We start from the raw sequence: 19,725 nt of genomic DNA, 5'->3' as shown, positions 1-19,725 counted from the left end.
TAGTGGTTTTTAGTATATTCCTAGAGTTGTACAGCCATCACTACTGATTCCAGAACGTTTCCATGACCCTCAAAAGTCCTGTACAGGGACTTCCCTGGTGGCTCAGTGGTTAAGAATCACCTGCCAAGGCAGGGCACACGGGTTTGAGCCCTGGTCCGGGAATATTCCACATGCCACAGAGCAACTAAGCCTGTGCGCCACAACTCCTGAGCCTGTGCTCTAGCGCCTGTGAGCCACATCTACTGAGCCCTCATGCCACAACTACTGAAGCCCACGCACCACGAGCCCATGCTCCACAACAAGAGAAGCCACTGTGATGAGAAACCTGCACACCACAACAAAGAGTAGCCCCCGCTCGCTGCAACTAGAGAAAGCCCACGTGCAGCAACGAAGACCCAACACAGCCAAAAAATCAATCAATCAATTAATTAATTAATTAATTAATTTTAAAAAGTCCTGTACACATGAGCAGTCACTCCCAGTCCCCCTCACCCCAGCCCCTGGCAACCACTATCTACTTTCTGTCTCTCTGGATTTGTCTATTCTGGACATTTCATATGATGGAGTCATGCAATATGTGGCCTTCTGTGACTGATTTCTTTCACTGAGCATCATGTTTTCAAGGTTTATCCATGTTGTAACATAAATCAGTACTTCATTCCTTTTTATGGCTGAATAATATTCCAATGTATAGATAAACACATTTTATTTATCCCTTCATCAGTTGATGGACATTTGAGTTGTTTCCACTTTTTGGTTGTTATGAATAATTCTGTTATGAAGATTTTTGTAAATGTCTCATTTTTTTAACCATAGAACAAAATCACAATAGTTTAATTCATGTGTGTAGGTAACTTGACAGCCATTATATATCAGTGAGGAAGACTGAAAGAGATGAATTGGAGAATGAAAAGAAAAAAATCCCTCTGTTGTACAGTGAACTGTTTAGTTGACCAAAGACCTGCTGCTAGCAGAAAAATTTCCATTTACTGCTAAAGAGAGTTTTTAAATATTTCCAGAAGTGTATTTGTCATCTTATTTTTGCAGCCCAGTACTTCCAAATGCTTTTTAAGTTAAAAATTGTAATATGATAATTAACAGACCCAATGTTATTCGTGAGTATAAAAAGTTAGAGATAACACATCAGCATTTGGAATAATTTTGTCAGTGCTATATATATTCAAGTGAGTGCAACATTCATTAGCATGCATGTATCACACAGTGAGATTTTTACAACCAGCCATTTACTGCAGCTTATTTGCAATATTCTCTGCATTTCAGCTCTGGGGGGTGGACTGTATGAAGAGGATGCTTGTTAACAAATAACCTCCTTAATGAGCCAGAGAAGGGTCACTAAACAGGCAGGGAGATGCACCCTGAAGTGCAGTGTGCAGCGTCTGGCACAGCTGCAGCGTGTTTGGAAACAAAAGTAAATTGGCCTGCAGCAATTAGAGATGAAGTGGCTTTTTATGAGCAAAAGCATCCTGTAGCCTATGAATCAAAGCTGCAGAACTGTAAATAGTGAGAAGCTATTTACTCAGCAGTTGTAGCTACAAAGCAGAAGGAGGGTGGGCATACAGTAAAAAGCAGTGATTCTCAAACCTGAGCATGCAACAGAAACACAGGTTTGTTAAAAATCCGTTTCCTGAGCCCAACCCATCCCCGCAAGTGTCTGATTCAGTTGGTCCGGGGTGGGGCCCAAGAAGTTCATCTCTAACAAATAACCAGGTGCTGCTGCTGCTGGTTCAGGAACCACACTCTGAGAAACACTACACATGAAGTGGAATACCAGATATTCATCCCATCACACGTGTGTGACTGTCATAACTGTGTTATCTTTATATGGATAACATGATATTAATATTTGACTCAAATATTATTTTCCTCCCAGCCTTCTTAAATGTTCCTTATGAAATCATTCTTCCTGACCAGAGTGAATTATTTCTAGAATAGTTTCTTAGTACTCTTAACATATGTGTTTTGGGTCCTAGAATCTTAGAATCTCACCAAGGATATATAGTTCTGTCACATGATGCATTGATCTGGCCTGAAACATTCCTGCCAAACGGTCATTCACGCTGTGCATGAGCTCCATGAGTATCAAGAAACTCACCACTTCCCAAAGCAGCTCATTTCATGTGTGGAAAACCATGACTATTAGAAAGTTTTCTTTTTTAAATTGGACTGAAATCTCTTTTACTATTACTTTCACCTGTTAACCCCAGTTCCAACTTGTGCACAATATGAGAAAAGGGAGATAAATATTACTAAGATTTTGTGACTATTTTCCAATAACCAAATATAGCCTCTTACCCTTTGTCTTCCTATCCCTTTTTGAATAAAGATTTGCATATCCATCAACCATTCCTTATATATCTTTATGTAAGGAATGGTTGTCATATTCCCTCACCATCCTGGTTGCCTGCCTTCTCAATTTTATATCCAGAATTTAACATAATTCTCTAATACTGTAAAAATAATTATAATATAGTAGAATGGTGTGGACTTAGAGCTTAGTGGGTTAGATTATATGGTTTAACATCAGAGACTAGAATTTGAGTCTCATCTCTGCCCCTTTTTAGTCCTGTGATCTTGGGAAAGTTTCTTTGCCTCTTTGAGATTCCTTTGCCTCATGTTTTAAATGGGGTTATAGGGACTTCGCTGGTGGTGCAGTGGTTAAACATCCGCCTGCCAATGCAGGGGACACAGGTTTGAGCCCTGGTCCGGGAAGATCCCACGTGCCACGGAGCAGCTGAGCCCGTGTGCCACAACTGCCGAGCCTGTGCTCTGGAGTCCGAGAGCCACTACTACTGAGCCCACGTGCCACAATTCCTGAAGCCTGCACGCCTGGAGCCCATGCTCCGCAACAAGAGAAACCACCGCAATGAGAAGCCCGCGCACCGCGGCGAGGCGTGGCCCCAGCTCACCGCAACTAGAGAAAGCCCGCGTGCAGCGTGCAGCAACGAAGACCCAACACGCCAAAAATAGATTAAAAATAAATAAATAAATTTATTTTAAAATAAAATAAAATAAATGGGGTTATAAAGCCTACTCCACATGTTGTTATTGGAGTGTGGTGCTAAATAAAGAGAATTAGAAAATAGCTATTTGAAAAGCAATTTAAATCCTTAGACTTTTCCTCCTTGCCAAATAGATAAACAATTGCCCTGAATATTCACCCACTCTTACAACCTCTGGCAGAAGTCTGGAGATTTGTTTTCTGGAGAAGGTAGGTGGAGGGTCTCTGAAATGAGAGATGCTAGGTAGAGTTGAGTGTGCAGGTCCTATAACAAACACTACAGGATTAAGTGACCATATGCAAACCAAATGCTGAATGCTGAGAACCCTGTCCCCTTTCCCTGCTAGACTCCCAGCACACCGGGAGCCAGATCATTACCTTCTAGGCAGGAGAGAGAAACTGTTCTCACAAGAACCTATAACCCTCAGAGGAGAGAACCAAAGATACTGACATTAGTGGTTCCCCAACAGATGACCCACTCAGATGACTATACACTGAAGCTCAGTGTTGACAAGTCTCACACTTACACTCAGAGATTCCTATCAACTTTGTAATTTTTCATTCTTAATCATAAGCAGACAGCAAGGTGTTCCAGACATCTGAAAGAAACTTCTAATGTGGAACATTGAAACAAGGGATAAGAGAATATGTTGCACCCATGAAACAAAAACAGGGTGTTACAAAAAGAATTTCTGAGAACCCCCAAAAAATAGCTCTTGGAAGTTAAAAATATAAGAGCAGAAATTAGCAACTCAGTGGTAGGACTGAAAGCTAAAGTTGACAAAACTCTCTGAGGAAGTAGAGCACAAAGACAAAGGTAGGGAAGATGGGAGAGAAAATGAAGATTAGAGGACTATTCCAGGAGGTCTAACACCTGGACTAGTTAGAGGTTTGGAAAAAGAATACAGAGAAAACAGAGAGGAGAAAATAAATGATTAAAGCAGTAAAGAAAATTTTCTAAAGCTGAAGGAAATGAGTTCCTGATTAAAAGTCAGTTGACTTTCAGTTGACCTCAATGAATAAAAAAAGTCACCCTTGGGGCACACAGAGAAGCCTCCAAACACAGCAGACCAAGAGGAAATTCTATGAAACTTCAGAGATAAAACCGTTACATACAGTTATATACAATGAATGGAATGGCTCCCACTCCAAAGCAGCAATACTGGAAGCAAGAAGACAGTGGAATTTTGCCTTCACAAGTCGGAAAGAAAGGATTTCTGACCCAGAATTCTTTACCTAACCAAATATCATTAAGCCTAAAAGTAGAACATGGACATTTTCAGACATGCAAGTTCTCAAAATTTTACTTCTCGTGCATCCTTTTTCAGTGAACTACTGGAGAACATGCTGCTTCAGCACGAGAGTAGACCAAGAAAGAGAAAGACCTGGGATATAGAAGACAGGAGGATGGCAAAAGGACATGTCAGATGACAGCTGTGAGTGGAGCTCAGAGTGTCGCTGTGTGACTCAGAACACAAATATGCGGAGGCTTTCGTCATTGGCATGCCCATTACCACGTACCCTCTTTTTAATCCAAGGATAGAATATCTGGATAGGGCTGACCTAGATTCTTAAGTGTGCTTGTCCTGTCTTGACCGTGTGTTAATGAAGTTCCTACTTTCCTTTTTGTGTCCTGCTGCTGCATCAGCTGAGAATACTCATTTCACCCCCCAAAAGTTTTGTGATTGGAATTCTTTCCTGAGAACTGGAGATAGGCCTCAGAGAGCTTTGAAGCAGAAAATAGAAGCTGCCTGCCCTGGCCACATTTTTTTACAGGAGGTCCAATTTAGTTTAGAAGGACATGAATATGTAAAATAAATAAAATTAATATAGAAAGATAAGTGCTAAATGGTAAGCATTAATTCCCCTCTTCTATGACTTATAGTCAATAAGTTTGTTTTGTTTTGTTTTGTTTTTTTAAGTAACAAGCCCAGAGTTAGTTACAAAGACTTTAGCACTGGGATTTGCCAATTTTTACCACCTAAGACATAAGTGAATGTAAATAGACATTCCAAGGAGACAAGAAAAAGTTCTGTGCCCAAGAAAGTTTGGAAAACACTTGAATAAATTACAGGTGGCCCTTGAACAACATGGGTTTGAACTGCATGGGTCTACTTATACATGATTTTTTTCAATAAACACGTAGTACAGTACTACAGGATCAGAGGTTGATTGAATCTGCTGATTCAGAACCTCGGATATGGAGGGCCAACTGTAAGGTTATACAGGGATCTTCAAATGTGCAGAGGGCCAGCGCCCCTAACCGCCATGTTCAAGGGTCAGCTGTACTGTCGATTTCTCAGAACCTTAAATCTGCTAACGGACATTGTTAATCTCCTAATGGGAGGCACAGTATGCAATTGACTAGTCTTGACTTTGAAGCCCTGTTCTCACAAAACGTCTTTTTACATCTTAAGGAACACAGTGTTCCCCAGAACAGTTTGGGAAATAATGATTTAGAATGAAGTGTGAAAGAAGAGATTTAATATGATTTTGCCTGAAGGGAAGTTTAAAACGTTATCAAATTTTTAATTTTATGGAAAATAGGCTTAGAATGCTTTTTATTTTACTTACAGTTTCTTGGTGGAAAAAAAAAATTATATACATGTGCTGAAGTGTCCTGGATCTCAGATGGCTTGGACTCAGTCTTGACTATATTTGACCATTAAGAGAAAAAGACTAGTTTTATAACTGTGGGGTACTTGTAGTTGGTTGTTCGTTTTGCCATAATATTTTCTGTCAAAAAAAAAAAATGAAGGAATCTAAGTTACAGGTTTCTCACACTTTCTACTTTAAATGTCAACTTAAAATGCTGGCAGTGAGTAGAATACCATGTAATACTTTACTTTTCTGCTCTCTCTGGTAAGTGTAGTGTAAAAATATATTGGGCAAGGTTTGAGAGTCAAGATGAATATTGATATTTCTATTTTAGTTTCACTTCCATGGTATTATTGATATATAACACATCTTTAGATTTTCTCTATTTCCTGCTTTGGGTTTATTTGGGCTTATTATGACAAGTTAACATATAAAATTCTAAGTAATTTATTTAAGTTGAGACCAGATAGGATTTTACACTGTAAAATGATTTTAGCTATTACTGTCATTTGTATGTTGCCTAATCTTTGTCTGTCATTTATACATTTTAGTTTCAACTGCCTCTGAGGGAGCCTCCTCCTTTTCTACTTTATCCGCGTCATCTCCTGATTCAGCCTCTCCAGAGAAGTCTGTTCATCTCTCACCCCCAATTTTGGCCGGACCTTCCTTCTGGACTTTGTCCCATCAACAATCTTCTTCTGCCTCTGTTAAAGATAAAGATAAGACAGCCAGGGTTCATCACCCTTTTGCTCCTAGGGGCCCACTGTCCTCTGATGAAGAGGAAAATAACCACCTCAACCTACTGGAAATTCTTCCAGACAACTCTGATTCTGCCAAAAAGAAGACAAGTCCTATTTCTAGCAGTAATTGGGTAGCATTTTCCACCCAAAATGTAGACCATTTCACCTCTATGTCCTGTTCTAGTTTTCAGGCAACCAAAGACCTGCCTAGGGAGCCTGAAACAAACGATTCCACTAACGTTCTTCTAGGGGAGGTGAAAAACGCAATAGTTAAATTACATGAAGATCTGAGCATGGTGATACAAGAACTTAATGTCATCAATAGCCATCTGGTAAGCATGAGTGGGAATAGTCCACAAATAAACAAGTCTCTGCAGTTTCCCCAGTATTCTGAGGGGGGCTCACATCGAGTCTAACAATCTCAATAGCCACTTTTTTATAGAACTCATGTGGTGTCACTTCCCAAGGACTAAGAAATTAACCTTTTATAGATTCTCATTACTATGGCAAAAATAGGGTTGTTGGTTTGATTTTTCCTTGTCAGGTTTATTAAACAAGTATATTTCAAACCAATAAATTCATTTGGGTGGTTTATTCTTTACAGAAACAAAGAATCACCTTTGATAATATTTTCAGGTTTAGATATTAGTTCATTTGAAACTGAAGAGAATTTCATTCTTCCATGCTCTGTACTTTACCTCAAAATACATTGAGCACTAGTGAAAGTTGTGGTCAGACCTCAAACTGCAAATGACTATTCTAGAGCTTTTGGATAAATTGGTAGTAAGAAGCCCTTCATTTTCCATCTGTATGGAGGTTCATTGTTAACAAACCTTTGCCTTGATTTAGGAGAACTGAGTCTGGAGTATACATTTCACATGTTCTCATGTCAAGTTTCAGGTTCTGCAAACCAAGGGCCAGAAATCTTTCCCTTCTTGCGAATGCCACCGTTGGTTGAGAGTTAAGTTGAGACAAGTAGGACATGGAACAGGTGGTTTGTTGTTGTTGTTGTTAATGTATATTGCAAAGTGAATTTAAATGTGTACTCTTTTTCTTGTATTTTGGAAAATAAATTTGGTGTTTTTCATCTTACATGTATCTTTTTAATTCTTTAAGACTGCCTTTCAAGTAGAAATGTCTCAATTATTTATAGGGAAAATGCTCTGGTTTTGGGATTACAGACCATTGTTTTTCAATCCTGCTGCAGATTAGAGTCACCAGAGGACTTCCCTGGCAGTCCAGTGGTTAAGAGGTTAAGACTGCATGCTTCCACTGCAGGGGAAGTGACCAGGGAACTAAGATTCCTCATGCCAAGCAGTGCAGCCAAAAAAAAAAAAAAAAAAAGGTGGTAGAGTCACCAGAGAAGCTTTTGTTTTATTTCATATTTATTTGAAAGAATAGTGTAAAGGGCTCCATGTACCTGTCACTCAGTTTCAACAATTACTAACCAAAGGATAAAATAATATCTGATAATTTTGAAGAAGTATGAGACATTTAAAAAGCATTCTAATGCCCTGGGTGCCACTCCCAAATCAAAACTGATTTTCATCATGCAAACTCGGTTAAGAACTAGAGGGGACTGTTAGTGCAGGGACATGGGATGAGACAGGTAAGCCAATCAGAAGGCTGTTGAAGTTAGCCAGGTAAGAGTTGATGTGGCTCAAACCAGGGTGAGCATAGTAAAGTAAAGTGAGAAGTGATTAGTTTAGGGATTTGCTGATGGGTTGGATAAAATATATGAGAGAAAGAGAGGAGTCAAAGATGAACCCAAGGTATTGGACTAAGCAACTAAAATTCAGAATGAAGTTACCATCAACTGAGATGAGGAAAGTTGAAGACAGAAAAAAAATTGAGGCATCCATTTTGTTAAATATCAGATGTCTATCAGATAACCAATTAAAGATATCAAGTAAACAGTTGGAGATGAGAGTGAGTTTGAGAGACAGGTCTAGATTGGAATGGAGGCTGAGAGTTCATAGTTGATTTTTATTTAGAGCTATGAGACTGGATGAAATCACCAAAGGAGTCAGTGTGATAGTGGAAAAGAGTTGAAGGCCTGAGCCCTAGGGCATTCTAACATGAGATCAGGAAGAAGTTGGGGAACCAATGAAGGAGCTGAGAAAGAGCCACCACTGAGGTAGGAACAAAAAAAATACAGTGTGTAGTATTTGGAATCCAAGAGGGTTTTTCTATTCTTGGCCCTTTTGTCTTCCATATGCATTACAGAATCATCTTGTCAAGTTCTTTCCAAAACCCTATTAGATTTTGAACAAAGTTGCGTTAAGTCTATTAATCAATTTGGGGGAATTTTTAAAAATTTAATCTTCTAATCCATGAACATGGTATATCTCTATCTATATCCATATAAATGTTCTCCTAATGTTTTTCAATAGGCTCATTATTTCTCCCACAGAGGGCTTCTATTTCTTTTTTAAAGACCTAATTCTTTGTTCTTGATATTTTTATGCTATTGTAAGTGCTACCATTTTGCTAATTTACCATTTTTAAATTTTAGAATAGAATAGTTTATAAAAATGTTCAGTGTACGGTTATACATTGCACATCCATATAGCCTCTATTCAGATTCACCAATTTTTAACATGTTGCCATGTTTGCTTTATCTCCCTCTGTTGCTAAACACATGTATGTCTGTATACACATTATGTAGGTAGACACACACAAAAACATGTTTTGCTGAGCCCTTTGAAAGTAAGTTTCAGATATCATGACACTTCACAACAGAATACTTCAGCATACCTGTTGCATGAATCAGGGTAATTATTTCCCAACCTACCTTCCAGTTAACTAATTCTCTCTTCAGCTATGTCTAATCTGTTGTTAAATCTCCCCATAGGGTTTTTAATTGAGTTATTGTATTTTTCATTTCTAGAATTCTACTTGGTTCTTTTAAAATCTGCTTTATTGCTTTTCATAGGTCTATGTTTCTTGCAGATATTTTCAAGCATATCTTTGTTACTAGGAATGGCAAGCAAACTAGTATAGAATTCTTACTAATAAGAACAGTAAGTAAACTAGAAAGTATTCTTGATAGGAACTTTTAAGAATGGCTTAATACATGCATTTAAAGCTATAAATTTTCCTTTACATAGCTGCAATCCACAATTTTTAAAAATTGAGATATAATTCATATACCATAAAATTTACCCTTTTAAAGTGTACAATTTAGTGGTTTTAGTTTATTCACAAGGTTCCACTATCCTATTCTAGAACATTTTTATTACCACAAAGAAGACATCCATACCTGTTAGTAGCCACTCCTCATTTCCCCCTCCTCCAAGCCCCTGGCAACTACTAATCTACTTTCTGTCTCCATGAATTTGCCTATTCTGAATATCCCATATAAATGGAATCATATAATACTTGGCTTTTTGTGTCTGGCTTCTTTCATTTAGCATAATGTTTTTTAGGTTCATCCATGTTGTAACATATATCAGTACTTCATTCCTTTTTATGGCTGAATAATACTGCTTTATATGGATATATACCACATTTTGTTTATCAATTCATCATGGACATTTGGGTTGTTTGCACTTTTTGTCTATTATGAATTTGTGTGAACATGTGTTTTCATTTCTCTTGGTCATATACCTAGGAGTTGAATTGCTGGGTCATATGGTAATTCTTATGTTTAACTTTTTGAGGAATTGACAAACTATTTTCTGAAGTGGCTTCAGCATTGAACCACAAGTTTTGATAGGTATTGATAATATTTTCATTGTCTTTTGGCTCAAAATATATTCTAATTCCTATCATGAAGAAATGTAGAAGTATATTTCTTAATTTCCCAGCTTATTGTACTCTCTGGTAATTCTAGAACCTAAGGTTTTTGCAGGTCTGTTTTTGTTATCTATTGCCCTGCTGATTTGTGCTCATGATGTTATGTTTCTTGTGTACCTGGTTTTTTTAAAAATAAATTTATTTATTTATTTATTTTTGGCTGCATTGGGTCTTCGTTGCCACACACAGGCTTTCTCTAGTTGCAGAGAAAGGGGGCTACCCTTTGTTGTGGTGTGCAGGCTTCTCATTGTGGTGGCTTCTCTTGTTGTGGAGCACGGACTCTCGGCACGCAGGCTCAGTAGTTGTGGCTCGTGGGCTCTAGAGCACAGGCTCGGTAGTTGTGGCACACAGGCTTAGTTGCTCTGTGGCATGTGGGATCCTCCCGGACCAGGGCTCGAACCCATGTCCCCTGCATTGGCAGGTGGATTCTTAACCACTGTGCCACCAGGGAAGTCCCAACGTACCTGATTATTTTTGACTATGTGCTGGTCATGACACTTGAAAATTTATTTGTACAATTAGCACAAGAATTTGTTTTTTGCTTCTGCCAAGTGCCAGGTGCTATTGCACCACCATACTGGTTAGGTAAATCAAGGTCATGGCTTGAAATTTTCTAGAATACCCAGGTTAATCTCAGACTTAAATTCCTCATAAGAGATGATTCATTTCTAATTCATTCTCAATGCATAGCCATTGGGTTCCACTTTGCTGTAAGGAGTATCTCTTGTTAGATGCCCCACCTTGTGTGCAGTAATTTCTGTTCCTATCACCTTTCAAGGCCATCAAAATGAAAGTTGGAAGTTGTTGAACTCAACAAGTGCTCTTAGGGAAAAGTGGCTTATGTGATCATTTGCCTGTCAGGTCTCTGTCTTTTTCAGTGCCTATTATTTATAAGACTCTGTACCAGGCCCCGGGGATACAGTGCTGAGCAAAATCAGATATAGCTCCTGTCCTCACACAGCTTGAGTTCTAGAATTCTGGAGAAATTTGATAGATTAATCAAATTGTTTTTTAAAATGTGAGAGGCTAATAGTTCTGGGAAATAATATATAGGATTTGACCTGGTGAAAGAATTCTTTAAGGAAATAACTTTTGAGCTGAAATATGAATTCCAGTATTATTGAAATAAATGCCACTAATGACATGTTGGGCAAATAAACTTCTTTATGAAATAAAGCAGAGCATAAAATAAGTACGAAATCTTAAGACATCTTCTGTTGGCTTTCTTCATGCATCTGGGAAATCCACCAATGGATTCTTAAGGGGTAGTAGGATACAATATCTCTTTTTTGTAGTGGCTATAGAATTTCTTAGTTGCACATTGCCAACAGTTGAGAAGAAAAAGTTTCCAGAGATAAAGCATTCTTCACTCCCCACCCCCCCATCACCAAAAAGTGCTACGTCAGACATCTTGAAATTTACTCGTTTAGAGAAACCCCACAAATAATTGAGGCAACAAAAACTATCCCTTTGAGAAACTACTTTACTTACTATGTGCTTGTTGCATGCACATAGTAACTTCAGATCTTAACTAGGTTTTACATAGCTCATATATTTTAATTCAACCATTTGTTAATTAGCATAATTAACAAGCACTTATTTGAGTTTCTATTTAGCCAACTCCATTAAACAAATAGAGCAAACCTGGCTTAAATTGGGAGTGGGTATATTCTGATTGACTTTGTAATTATCTCAGATTAAAAATACTTCATTAGATGTTATTCTCTTAAGCATTTTACTTGGAACTTGAGGATCTTATTATAAGGCAGTTATAAAAATATTTTACAGTGTACTTACTGTCAATTACTCATGTGTTCATTCTTTAAACATTTATTAAGCACCCTTTATGAGTAGGCAGTTTGCTAGACATTGGGGATACAATGGTGAACAAGATGGATGCGGTCCTGTCTTCAGAGGCACGGTTTAGTGGAGACACAGACAGATAACTGGGCAGTTAGAGTGTAACGTGTAAGTCCTGTGAATTCGGGAAGCACAGGACGGTGTGGGAGAGCCTGGTAGAAAGCCACAACCAGCTCTGATCTGGGGGTCAGGGACTGCCTCCCGGGGGAAATGAAGTCCAAACTGAATTCTGAAGGATAAGAAGGATTTAGTAAAGCAAAGGGTGTTAGGGTAGAGAGAGAATTTTCTAGGCAGAGAGAACAGCACGTACAAAAGCTGGGAGCCAGAACTAGGAGAATTTGAGGATAGGATTGCGAACTGGTGGGTCAGAAATGTGAGCACTTTAGTTTCCCTTTATGCGTCGACACAGTAGGTGATGGGTAGGTAGTATTTATAGACTAAATAACAGAAAAGGACTGAGTGACAAGGAAATGGATCGTATTGAAAATGATGTGTCATAGAAACGTGGGGGTTAAAGGGTTTCCAAAATCCATTCACAAACGGGTAAAAATAGCCTTTAAAAGGGGGTTTTGGAGACCTTGGTGACTCATCTCCTCACCAAATGAGTTTGTGGTGACAGTGGTTTGCTCCTGGCTGCCCAAGGAGTCCCTTCTTTCCTGGGCCTTCATTTGACAGAGAAAGGGAGCAGAGGACAACTTGGCAAATCAGTTACATACTCAGTATACTGGGGACGATTGTAGGTTTCACTTTAATAGAGTGGATTCTGAGATGTGATAAAAAAGGGTTTAGGTATGTGGAACTGAGAGATTTTTATTTCTTGCAGAACACCAAGTAATTTGGGGAGGCCAACCATATTATCGTTATGCCAGAATATATGTGCCACCTTTTATCAGCAGGCAGGCTTAGAAAAGAGTCAATTGGCTCAGAAGAAACTAGGTGTTTGGTAATTTCAAATTCTGTCTTCTCACTGATGGTGCAGAAAGTTCTCAAAGATGTGGTAATTATCGTAGAATTATGGCTTCGGGCATTCATAGCTATTCAAACAGTAAAATTCCATTATAAAAGATGACAGTCTGTGTGTTCAGTTGTGCTGCAGTTGAGAACTTGTCCCCTATAGTGTTACTGCATCGTTCTTATGCCACAGAGCAATGAAACAAAATGCAAAAAGCAGTAGTTCTAGGACTGGGTGATTGATTAAAACTGGAGGATGCGAAATAGGAATGAATCAAGGATGAGCTCCAGAATTCTGGTGTGTGTGTGTGTGTGTGTGTGTGTGTGTGTGTGTGTGTGTGTGTGTGTGTGTGTGTGTGTATCAACAACAACAATAAGAATGGTTGACATTCATTGACTGCTAACAATGTTCTAAGCACTTTTTAATTCTCTCCACAACTGTACCAGGAAGCGATTGCCACGTTGCTTATGAGAAAACAGAGGCTGAGAAAAGCTAAGGAAGTTGCTTGTTCAGGGTCACACAGGTAGTTGTAAGGGTCAGAGCCAGACCTAGAACCCTGGTCTGTCTAGATGTAGAGCTTGTGCTTGCACCGCTGGCTGCACTGCCTCACAATTCGGGGTGAGGGTAGCCAGGTGGGCGGTGGTGCCATTGGCTGGGATGGGAAAGTGAGGAAGATGGGTGGGCCTAGCCTGTCTGTCCCCTGCTTGGGGAGGAGCTGGAGCTCCTGCCATGCACAGCTGCCCTCCCCATCCACACCCTGCTGTCCAGCCGGTTGCCCCCAGTCTCTAGAACCGCTCAGCTCAAGTGGCCGCCCCGGACCTTCTGGGTCTTGTGCTGTTGGTTCCTGTTGCTGAGGAGCTTTCTGCTTCCACACACGCTCCCCAGCCCTTCCCTGCCCTCTTTCATGTCTAGACCCGAATTAGCAGAGCCTGGAGAAAGCTAGAACATAGTAAGAGCTGGTTTGGAGGTGGAGAGACTGCCCCAATTTCTTTTTCCCACATAATTAAACCTGGGAAATGCCATGTAGCCTCACACGCACGATTTTTTTAAAAAATATTTATTTATTTATTTATTTTTGGCTGTGTTGGGTCTTCGTTTCTGTGTGAGGGCTTTCTCCAGTTGCGGCGAGTGGGGGCCACTCTTCATCGCGGTGCGTGGGCCTGTCACTATCGCGGCCTCTCTTGTTGCGGAGCAGAGGCTCCAGACGCTCAGGCTCAGTAGTTGTGGCTCACGGGCCCAGTTGCTCCGCGGCATGTGGGATCTTCCCAGACCAGGGCTCGAACCCGTGTCCCCTGCATTGGCAGGCAGACTCTCAACCACTGCGCCACCAGGGAAGCCCACACACACGATTTTAATTGGGGATTGCGTTCACTGGTTCACCCCAGCAGTGGAGAATTTTCATTTCTATGATGGGTCTCTGCCTCTGGAGTATATAATATGCACTTGAAAACAACAGAGCGCAACCCAGAAACAGCCGACAGAAACTAAAGAAAAAATTAGTTTTGATTCAGTTACATATGACAGTAATATGCTCATACTTCAGTTTTTAAAAAGTGATGGGGGGGGCTTCCCTGGTGGCGCAGTGGTTGAGAATCTGCCTGCCAATGCAGGGGACACGGGTTCGAGCCCTGGTCTGGGAAGATCCCACATGCCGCGGAGCAACTGGGCCCGTGAGCCACAACTACTGAGCCTGAGCGTCTGGAGCCTCTGCTCCGCAACAAGAGAGGCCGCGATAGTGACAGGCCCGCACACCGCAATGAAGAGTGGCCCCCACTCGCCGCAACTGGAGAAAGCCCTCACACAGAAACGAAGACCCAACACAGCCAAAAATAAACATAATAAATAAATAATAAATAAAAGTTTAAAAAAAAAAAAAAGTGATGGGGGGACTTCCCTGGTGGCGCAGTTCATAGGACTCCACGCTCCCAATGCAGGGGGCCCAGGTTTTATCCCTGGTCAGGGAACTAGATCCCACATGCTGCAGCTAAGAGTTCACATGCTGCAACTAAGAGTTCACATGCCGCAACTAAGGAGCTTGCCTGCTGCAACTAAGACCTGGTGCAACCAAATAAATAAATAAATATTAAAAAAAAGAAAAAGTGATGGGGAGCTCTTTCTCCATAGTGACTCTTGGTGGTTAGTTTCATTATCTCTGGGCTAGTGGTGTGATATTTGCTTTACGTCCACACTCTCTGTGTGAGAGAGTCCCGGGGGGTCCCCAGAGGAGCTGCTTCTATTAACCCTCAACCTGTCTGTTCCACCTGTATTCCCTCCACCCCCAAAAAACCAAAAACAGGGAAAGGACTGAACCAGAAACAGTAACACACGAGATTAAGCCGAAAGTGAGAATAAATACACAGCGTGAAAAGTACAAATTCCAAAGATAAAGAGAACTAGCAAGAGGGAGGAAAACAAATGCGACACCGGGAATGCGGGGGCCCAGAAGGCACAGCAGCCTGTCCCTTTCACAGGGCAGATGGCGGTCAGTACAGACCCACTGTGGACCATGTCAACTAGCGGTTGCAAAGCCTTTGGACAAGGAGCCAGAAGGGATGTAACTGAGAAGTTGGTCTGATGCTGAAAGAGGCGGTCGTAGGGGAGGGAGGTCAGTCTGCGATGGGAGGCTGGGAGGCAGGGCCCAGCCTCAGTGGGAGCACAGCAGGACCCGAGGCAGTGCCGGCAGGCATACCTCCCCTCGTGGGGACCGTGAAAGAGGACACAGGAAACACGAAGCCAAAACTTCCTACATTCCTGAGACAAGGTGCCCTTACAGAAGATGCCACTGTGCCTCGAGATCCATGTATGTGCCCCTGAATAAACAGGAGCCCCTGGAGGCCCTGAGAGCCCACGGGGAGGACGGGCTTTCCCTGCCTTCTCCCCCAAAGCTGCGGTGGGGACCGGGCGGGTGGTCCTCGGGGAGTGGGCTCCTTTGCAAGCACAGCCGTCTTGTCTGTGGCTGGACAGATCCCAGACCAGCTTACTGGGTTGCTGGGAACCACTGCCGAGTGTGGCCCTGCCACCTTGGCCACTAAATCGTCAAGGCTCTACTGAGGGGAGGTGCCCTTCGCCAGCTGTGGTCCCCAGTGGGGACAGTAATGGCAAGCAACTTAGGAACCAAAGGTCCAGAGGCTCTTCTCCCGGCCGTGTAGGTGGGAGCTGGCCGACAACCCGAAGCCTGTAGATTTCCTCTTTTAGGGCCTCTTAGGGAGCTACAGGAGGAAAATCTCAACACATGGGTTCGTTGTGCTTAACGGTTATTCATCTCAGAAGGTTTTCACTGCTCAGTCTGTTCAAATCCCCTCGGCCTTGTGCTTCCTAACGTTTGTGGGACACCTTACAGGTGGCAAAGCACTTGAATACATCTCTCTTTAGTCTCATGGCTCTTCAGAGAGCGAGGCAGATGAGGGATTGGAGCCTCAGAGAGGCTGAGTCAATGGCTCAAGGTCACACAGCTCTGAGCAGCGGGCGGGACGCCTCCCCCGGGTTTCTGATGCAGGAGGCATCTAGCTGTGCCCCCTCCAGCCCCTCTCCTGGCACAGGGAAGCATCAGCATCCTAATCAGTTGCCAAAAACTCAATATGGAGTCTCTGCCCTTAAAATTGTCTTTTACATTCTTAATCTTGTAGATTAGCTTTGTTTAAGCCATTAACGTATTTCATCATCTCTAATATATGGAAATTAGTGTTTTCATGTGGCTCATTAATCTCCGCTCCTTCCGCTAAAAGCCAGAGCTGTTGGGAACAACATTACACAAAGACCAGAATACCTCACATCCTTGAGATGAGCTGGAATGGGGCAGCGGTGATTATCCACCCTGAGGCTGCCTGGACGCCTAGATGACAATCTTTAAAAGGGTGAATTTCAATGACTAATCTGCGGAGGTTTGCAGCCACGCTCTGCTGTTTAACATGAGGACATAAGGAGTATTCGACAGCTTCTCAGCCCATCACCATCACGGCATGGAAGAAAACAGTAAATAGAGATGCTTGATATTCACAAGCAATTGATTATTAAAATTCTGAATTTTAAAGAATTTTAAAATAATCTAGGGGGCGGGACAGGGTTGGGAGTGAGCGTGTGCCTTTCTGTGATTTCGCTCTTCTGTGTCTACAGCTGGCCCCTGCAGATCCGCCGGGACCGCGTCCAACTCCCTGGTCTATATGGGAAACGTGATGATAGGGTGAGAGGCGAGTCTTCACCGCAGCTCCCTTGGGATGGGGGCGGGGACTTCCAACGGGCGTACTGGTGTAACCTGAGCCGTCCAACGTGGGTCGAGCTGGCGTCGTTGAGTCAGTGGCCTGTCCAAGCTGAGGGCCAGAGCTGAGGGCTCCCACAAGAGAGGGGAAGCTGAGCCACCACCGTCATCCCTGTATTAGTGTCCTAGGGCTCCTTGGCCACAAGCTTGGTGGCTTAAAATAACAGTAATTTATCATCTCACCGTTCTGGAAGCCAGGAGTCTGAGATCAAGGTGTGATCTGAGGGCCGCGAGGGGAAAATCTGTTCCAGGCCTCCCTCCCTCCCACCTACTGGTGGCGGCTGGCAAGCGTCGTGATCGTCGGGGTTCCTTCGCGTGGAGACACCTCCCTCCAGCTCCCACCTTTACATGGCGAACTCCCTGCGTCTCTTCACGTGTCTGCCCTGTGCACATGTGTCTGTGTCCAAATTTCCCCTTTTTATCAGGACACCATCATGTTGGATTAGGGCGCATCCTAATGACCTCATGTCAATCTGATGACCTCTGTAAAAAAGACATTCTGAGGGACTTCCCTGGTGGTGCAGTGGTTGGGAATCCGCCTGCCAATGCAGGGGACACAGGTTGGAGCCCTGGTCCGGGAGGATCCCACGTGCCGCGGAGCAACTAAGCTCATGTGCCACAACTACTGAGCCTGTGCTCTAGAGCCTGTGAGCCACAACTACTGAGCCCGTGTGCCATAACTACTGAAGCTCGCATGCCTGGAGCCTGTGCCCCACAACAAGAGAAGCCACCACAATGAGAAGCCTGTGCACCACAACGAAGAGTGGCCCCCGCTCGCCGCAACTAGAGAAAGCCTGTGCGCAGCAACGAAGACCCAACGCAGCCATAAATAAATTAATTAATTAATTAAATTTTTTTTAAAAAAGACATTCTGAGATACTGGGGGTTAAAACCCCAACATGTAATTTTTTAGGGGACACAATTCAGCCCGTCACAGTCCCCCTTTCCCACACGCAGCCTCTCCTCTACTCACATGTGAACAAACATTTCAATAAAAGCAACCCCTTCCCCAGGCTCCCACCTAGCTCAATCCAGCCCCGCTCCCGAGAGAGTGCAGTGTGACCCGAGGCCAGCCCTCCTCATGTTCCCTTTCAACCATTCGGAGGCTGTGCAGGCTCACAGGAGGCGGCAGGGTGAGAATCGCACTCTGGGGATCGGACAGTGGGGACCTGAGTCCAGGCTCTGCCCGTTCTGGGCTCTGCAGCCCTAGGCCTACTACTCAGCCTTCCCAAGCCTCTGTTCCTTCACCTGCATCGTGAGTTAATAGCACCCACCTTGCCTGGTTATTGTGAGAATTACGCGAAAACATGTCTACAAGGTGCCTTGCACATAGTAGATGCTCAATAAATGTTAGCTCTCTCTTCCCATCTCCATGTTTCCCACACACCTCACACAGTCCTGGGATTTGGGGCTGACCTGACATTATTATATAGGCAGTTCTGCAACAAATATGTGCTTTTCGAGCTGCATTTGTGGCTCAATTAGTTGGCAAGGAGAAGCATTTTTCAGTGCCTGGGTTTTCAGAATCCACCAAGGGGTACCAAGCCAACTGGTAGGCTGCCTTCTTTGGAAAAGACACAGGGCCAACGCCGTGCCTGGCAAAGATTGACTGTCGCAGTGTCTCTCCAAGTCCCATGTTGCGTGGGCCTTTGTGTCTGCCGTACAGAAATCGATTGCCCTGTTCCCGGGAGCCTGCATCCTGAGCAGTAGTATTCAGAAGAGAGCAGCTGCCCCGGAGCACGCGTCTCTCTGCTCAGGGGCCCCGGCTGACACTGGCTCCTCCGTCCTTGCCTCGGGCAGGTGAGGCTGTAACTGCTGCAAAATGACCCTCATGGGACTGCTGCCCCTTGCCGAGGTCACCGCCGTCTCGATTTTGCAGGTTCAGAAATGCTTGCTTTATTAGCTTTTCCAGAAGTGCTCAAGCCAGAGGAGACTGATTTGTAATAACCCAAATCAAAAGAGACTCTTTTATAAGCCGTATCATTCTTTGGCACCAGACTTCAAGTGTTTATTCATTCATTTGTTTATTCATTCACTCATTCAACAAACTTCTAAGGAGGGCCAGGCACTTTCCCGTGTTGACTCATTTAATTCTTAAAATAATCCCAAGAGGTCTCATTATCCTTCCCCTTACAGGCGGGGAAACTGAGGTTTGGAAAGATGAAGTCATTTCCCCAGATGCCTGCTCTTGTGGTGAACTCAGGGTAGAGACAGGAAAGAATATGGGGGGGCCAAAGAGAAAAGCAGTGAGGAGACGAGGCTGGAGAGGCAGGTTGGGGCCTGATTATAAACCTGGGGGAGGGGGTGTCCATTGAAGAAACAATACACCAGCATCCTGGTGACCGTCAACCCAGAGAGGAGAAAGCGTGTGTGGCCAGAACGCTTGCATGGGCGCATGTGGGTTGCCCAGCATCCTCCCATCTCTTCATTAGGGTGTCTCCAGCTAACCACAGCTGTGCCCTCCCCCAGAAGCGTTCCCTGATCAACATTCTTACAGCCAGTG

At 43.0% G+C, this 19,725-nt stretch overlaps 1 protein-coding gene across 1 annotated transcript in view; it reads left to right on the top strand.

Annotated features, from left to right (window-relative positions):
• The window catches only part of ENTHD1 (ENTH domain containing 1), a 108,534-nt gene extending 101,761 nt beyond the window's left edge, over nt 1-6,773 (top strand). Inside the window, exon 6 of the mRNA XM_036866985.1 lies at nt 6,169-6,773. Coding sequence (XP_036722880.1) covers nt 6,169-6,773 — 605 coding nt within the window. The remainder of the gene's footprint in view (nt 1-6,168) is intronic.
• Nucleotides 6,774-19,725: the final 12,952 nt, after the last annotated feature.

This window comes from Balaenoptera musculus, chromosome 10, assembly GCF_009873245.2.
Source record: "Balaenoptera musculus isolate JJ_BM4_2016_0621 chromosome 10, mBalMus1.pri.v3, whole genome shotgun sequence".
In the NCBI taxonomy this organism is placed as follows: domain Eukaryota; kingdom Metazoa; phylum Chordata; class Mammalia; order Artiodactyla; family Balaenopteridae; genus Balaenoptera; species Balaenoptera musculus.
The sequence above is the reverse complement of the archived record's forward strand: the minus strand, read 5'-3'. Positions and strand labels throughout refer to the sequence as shown.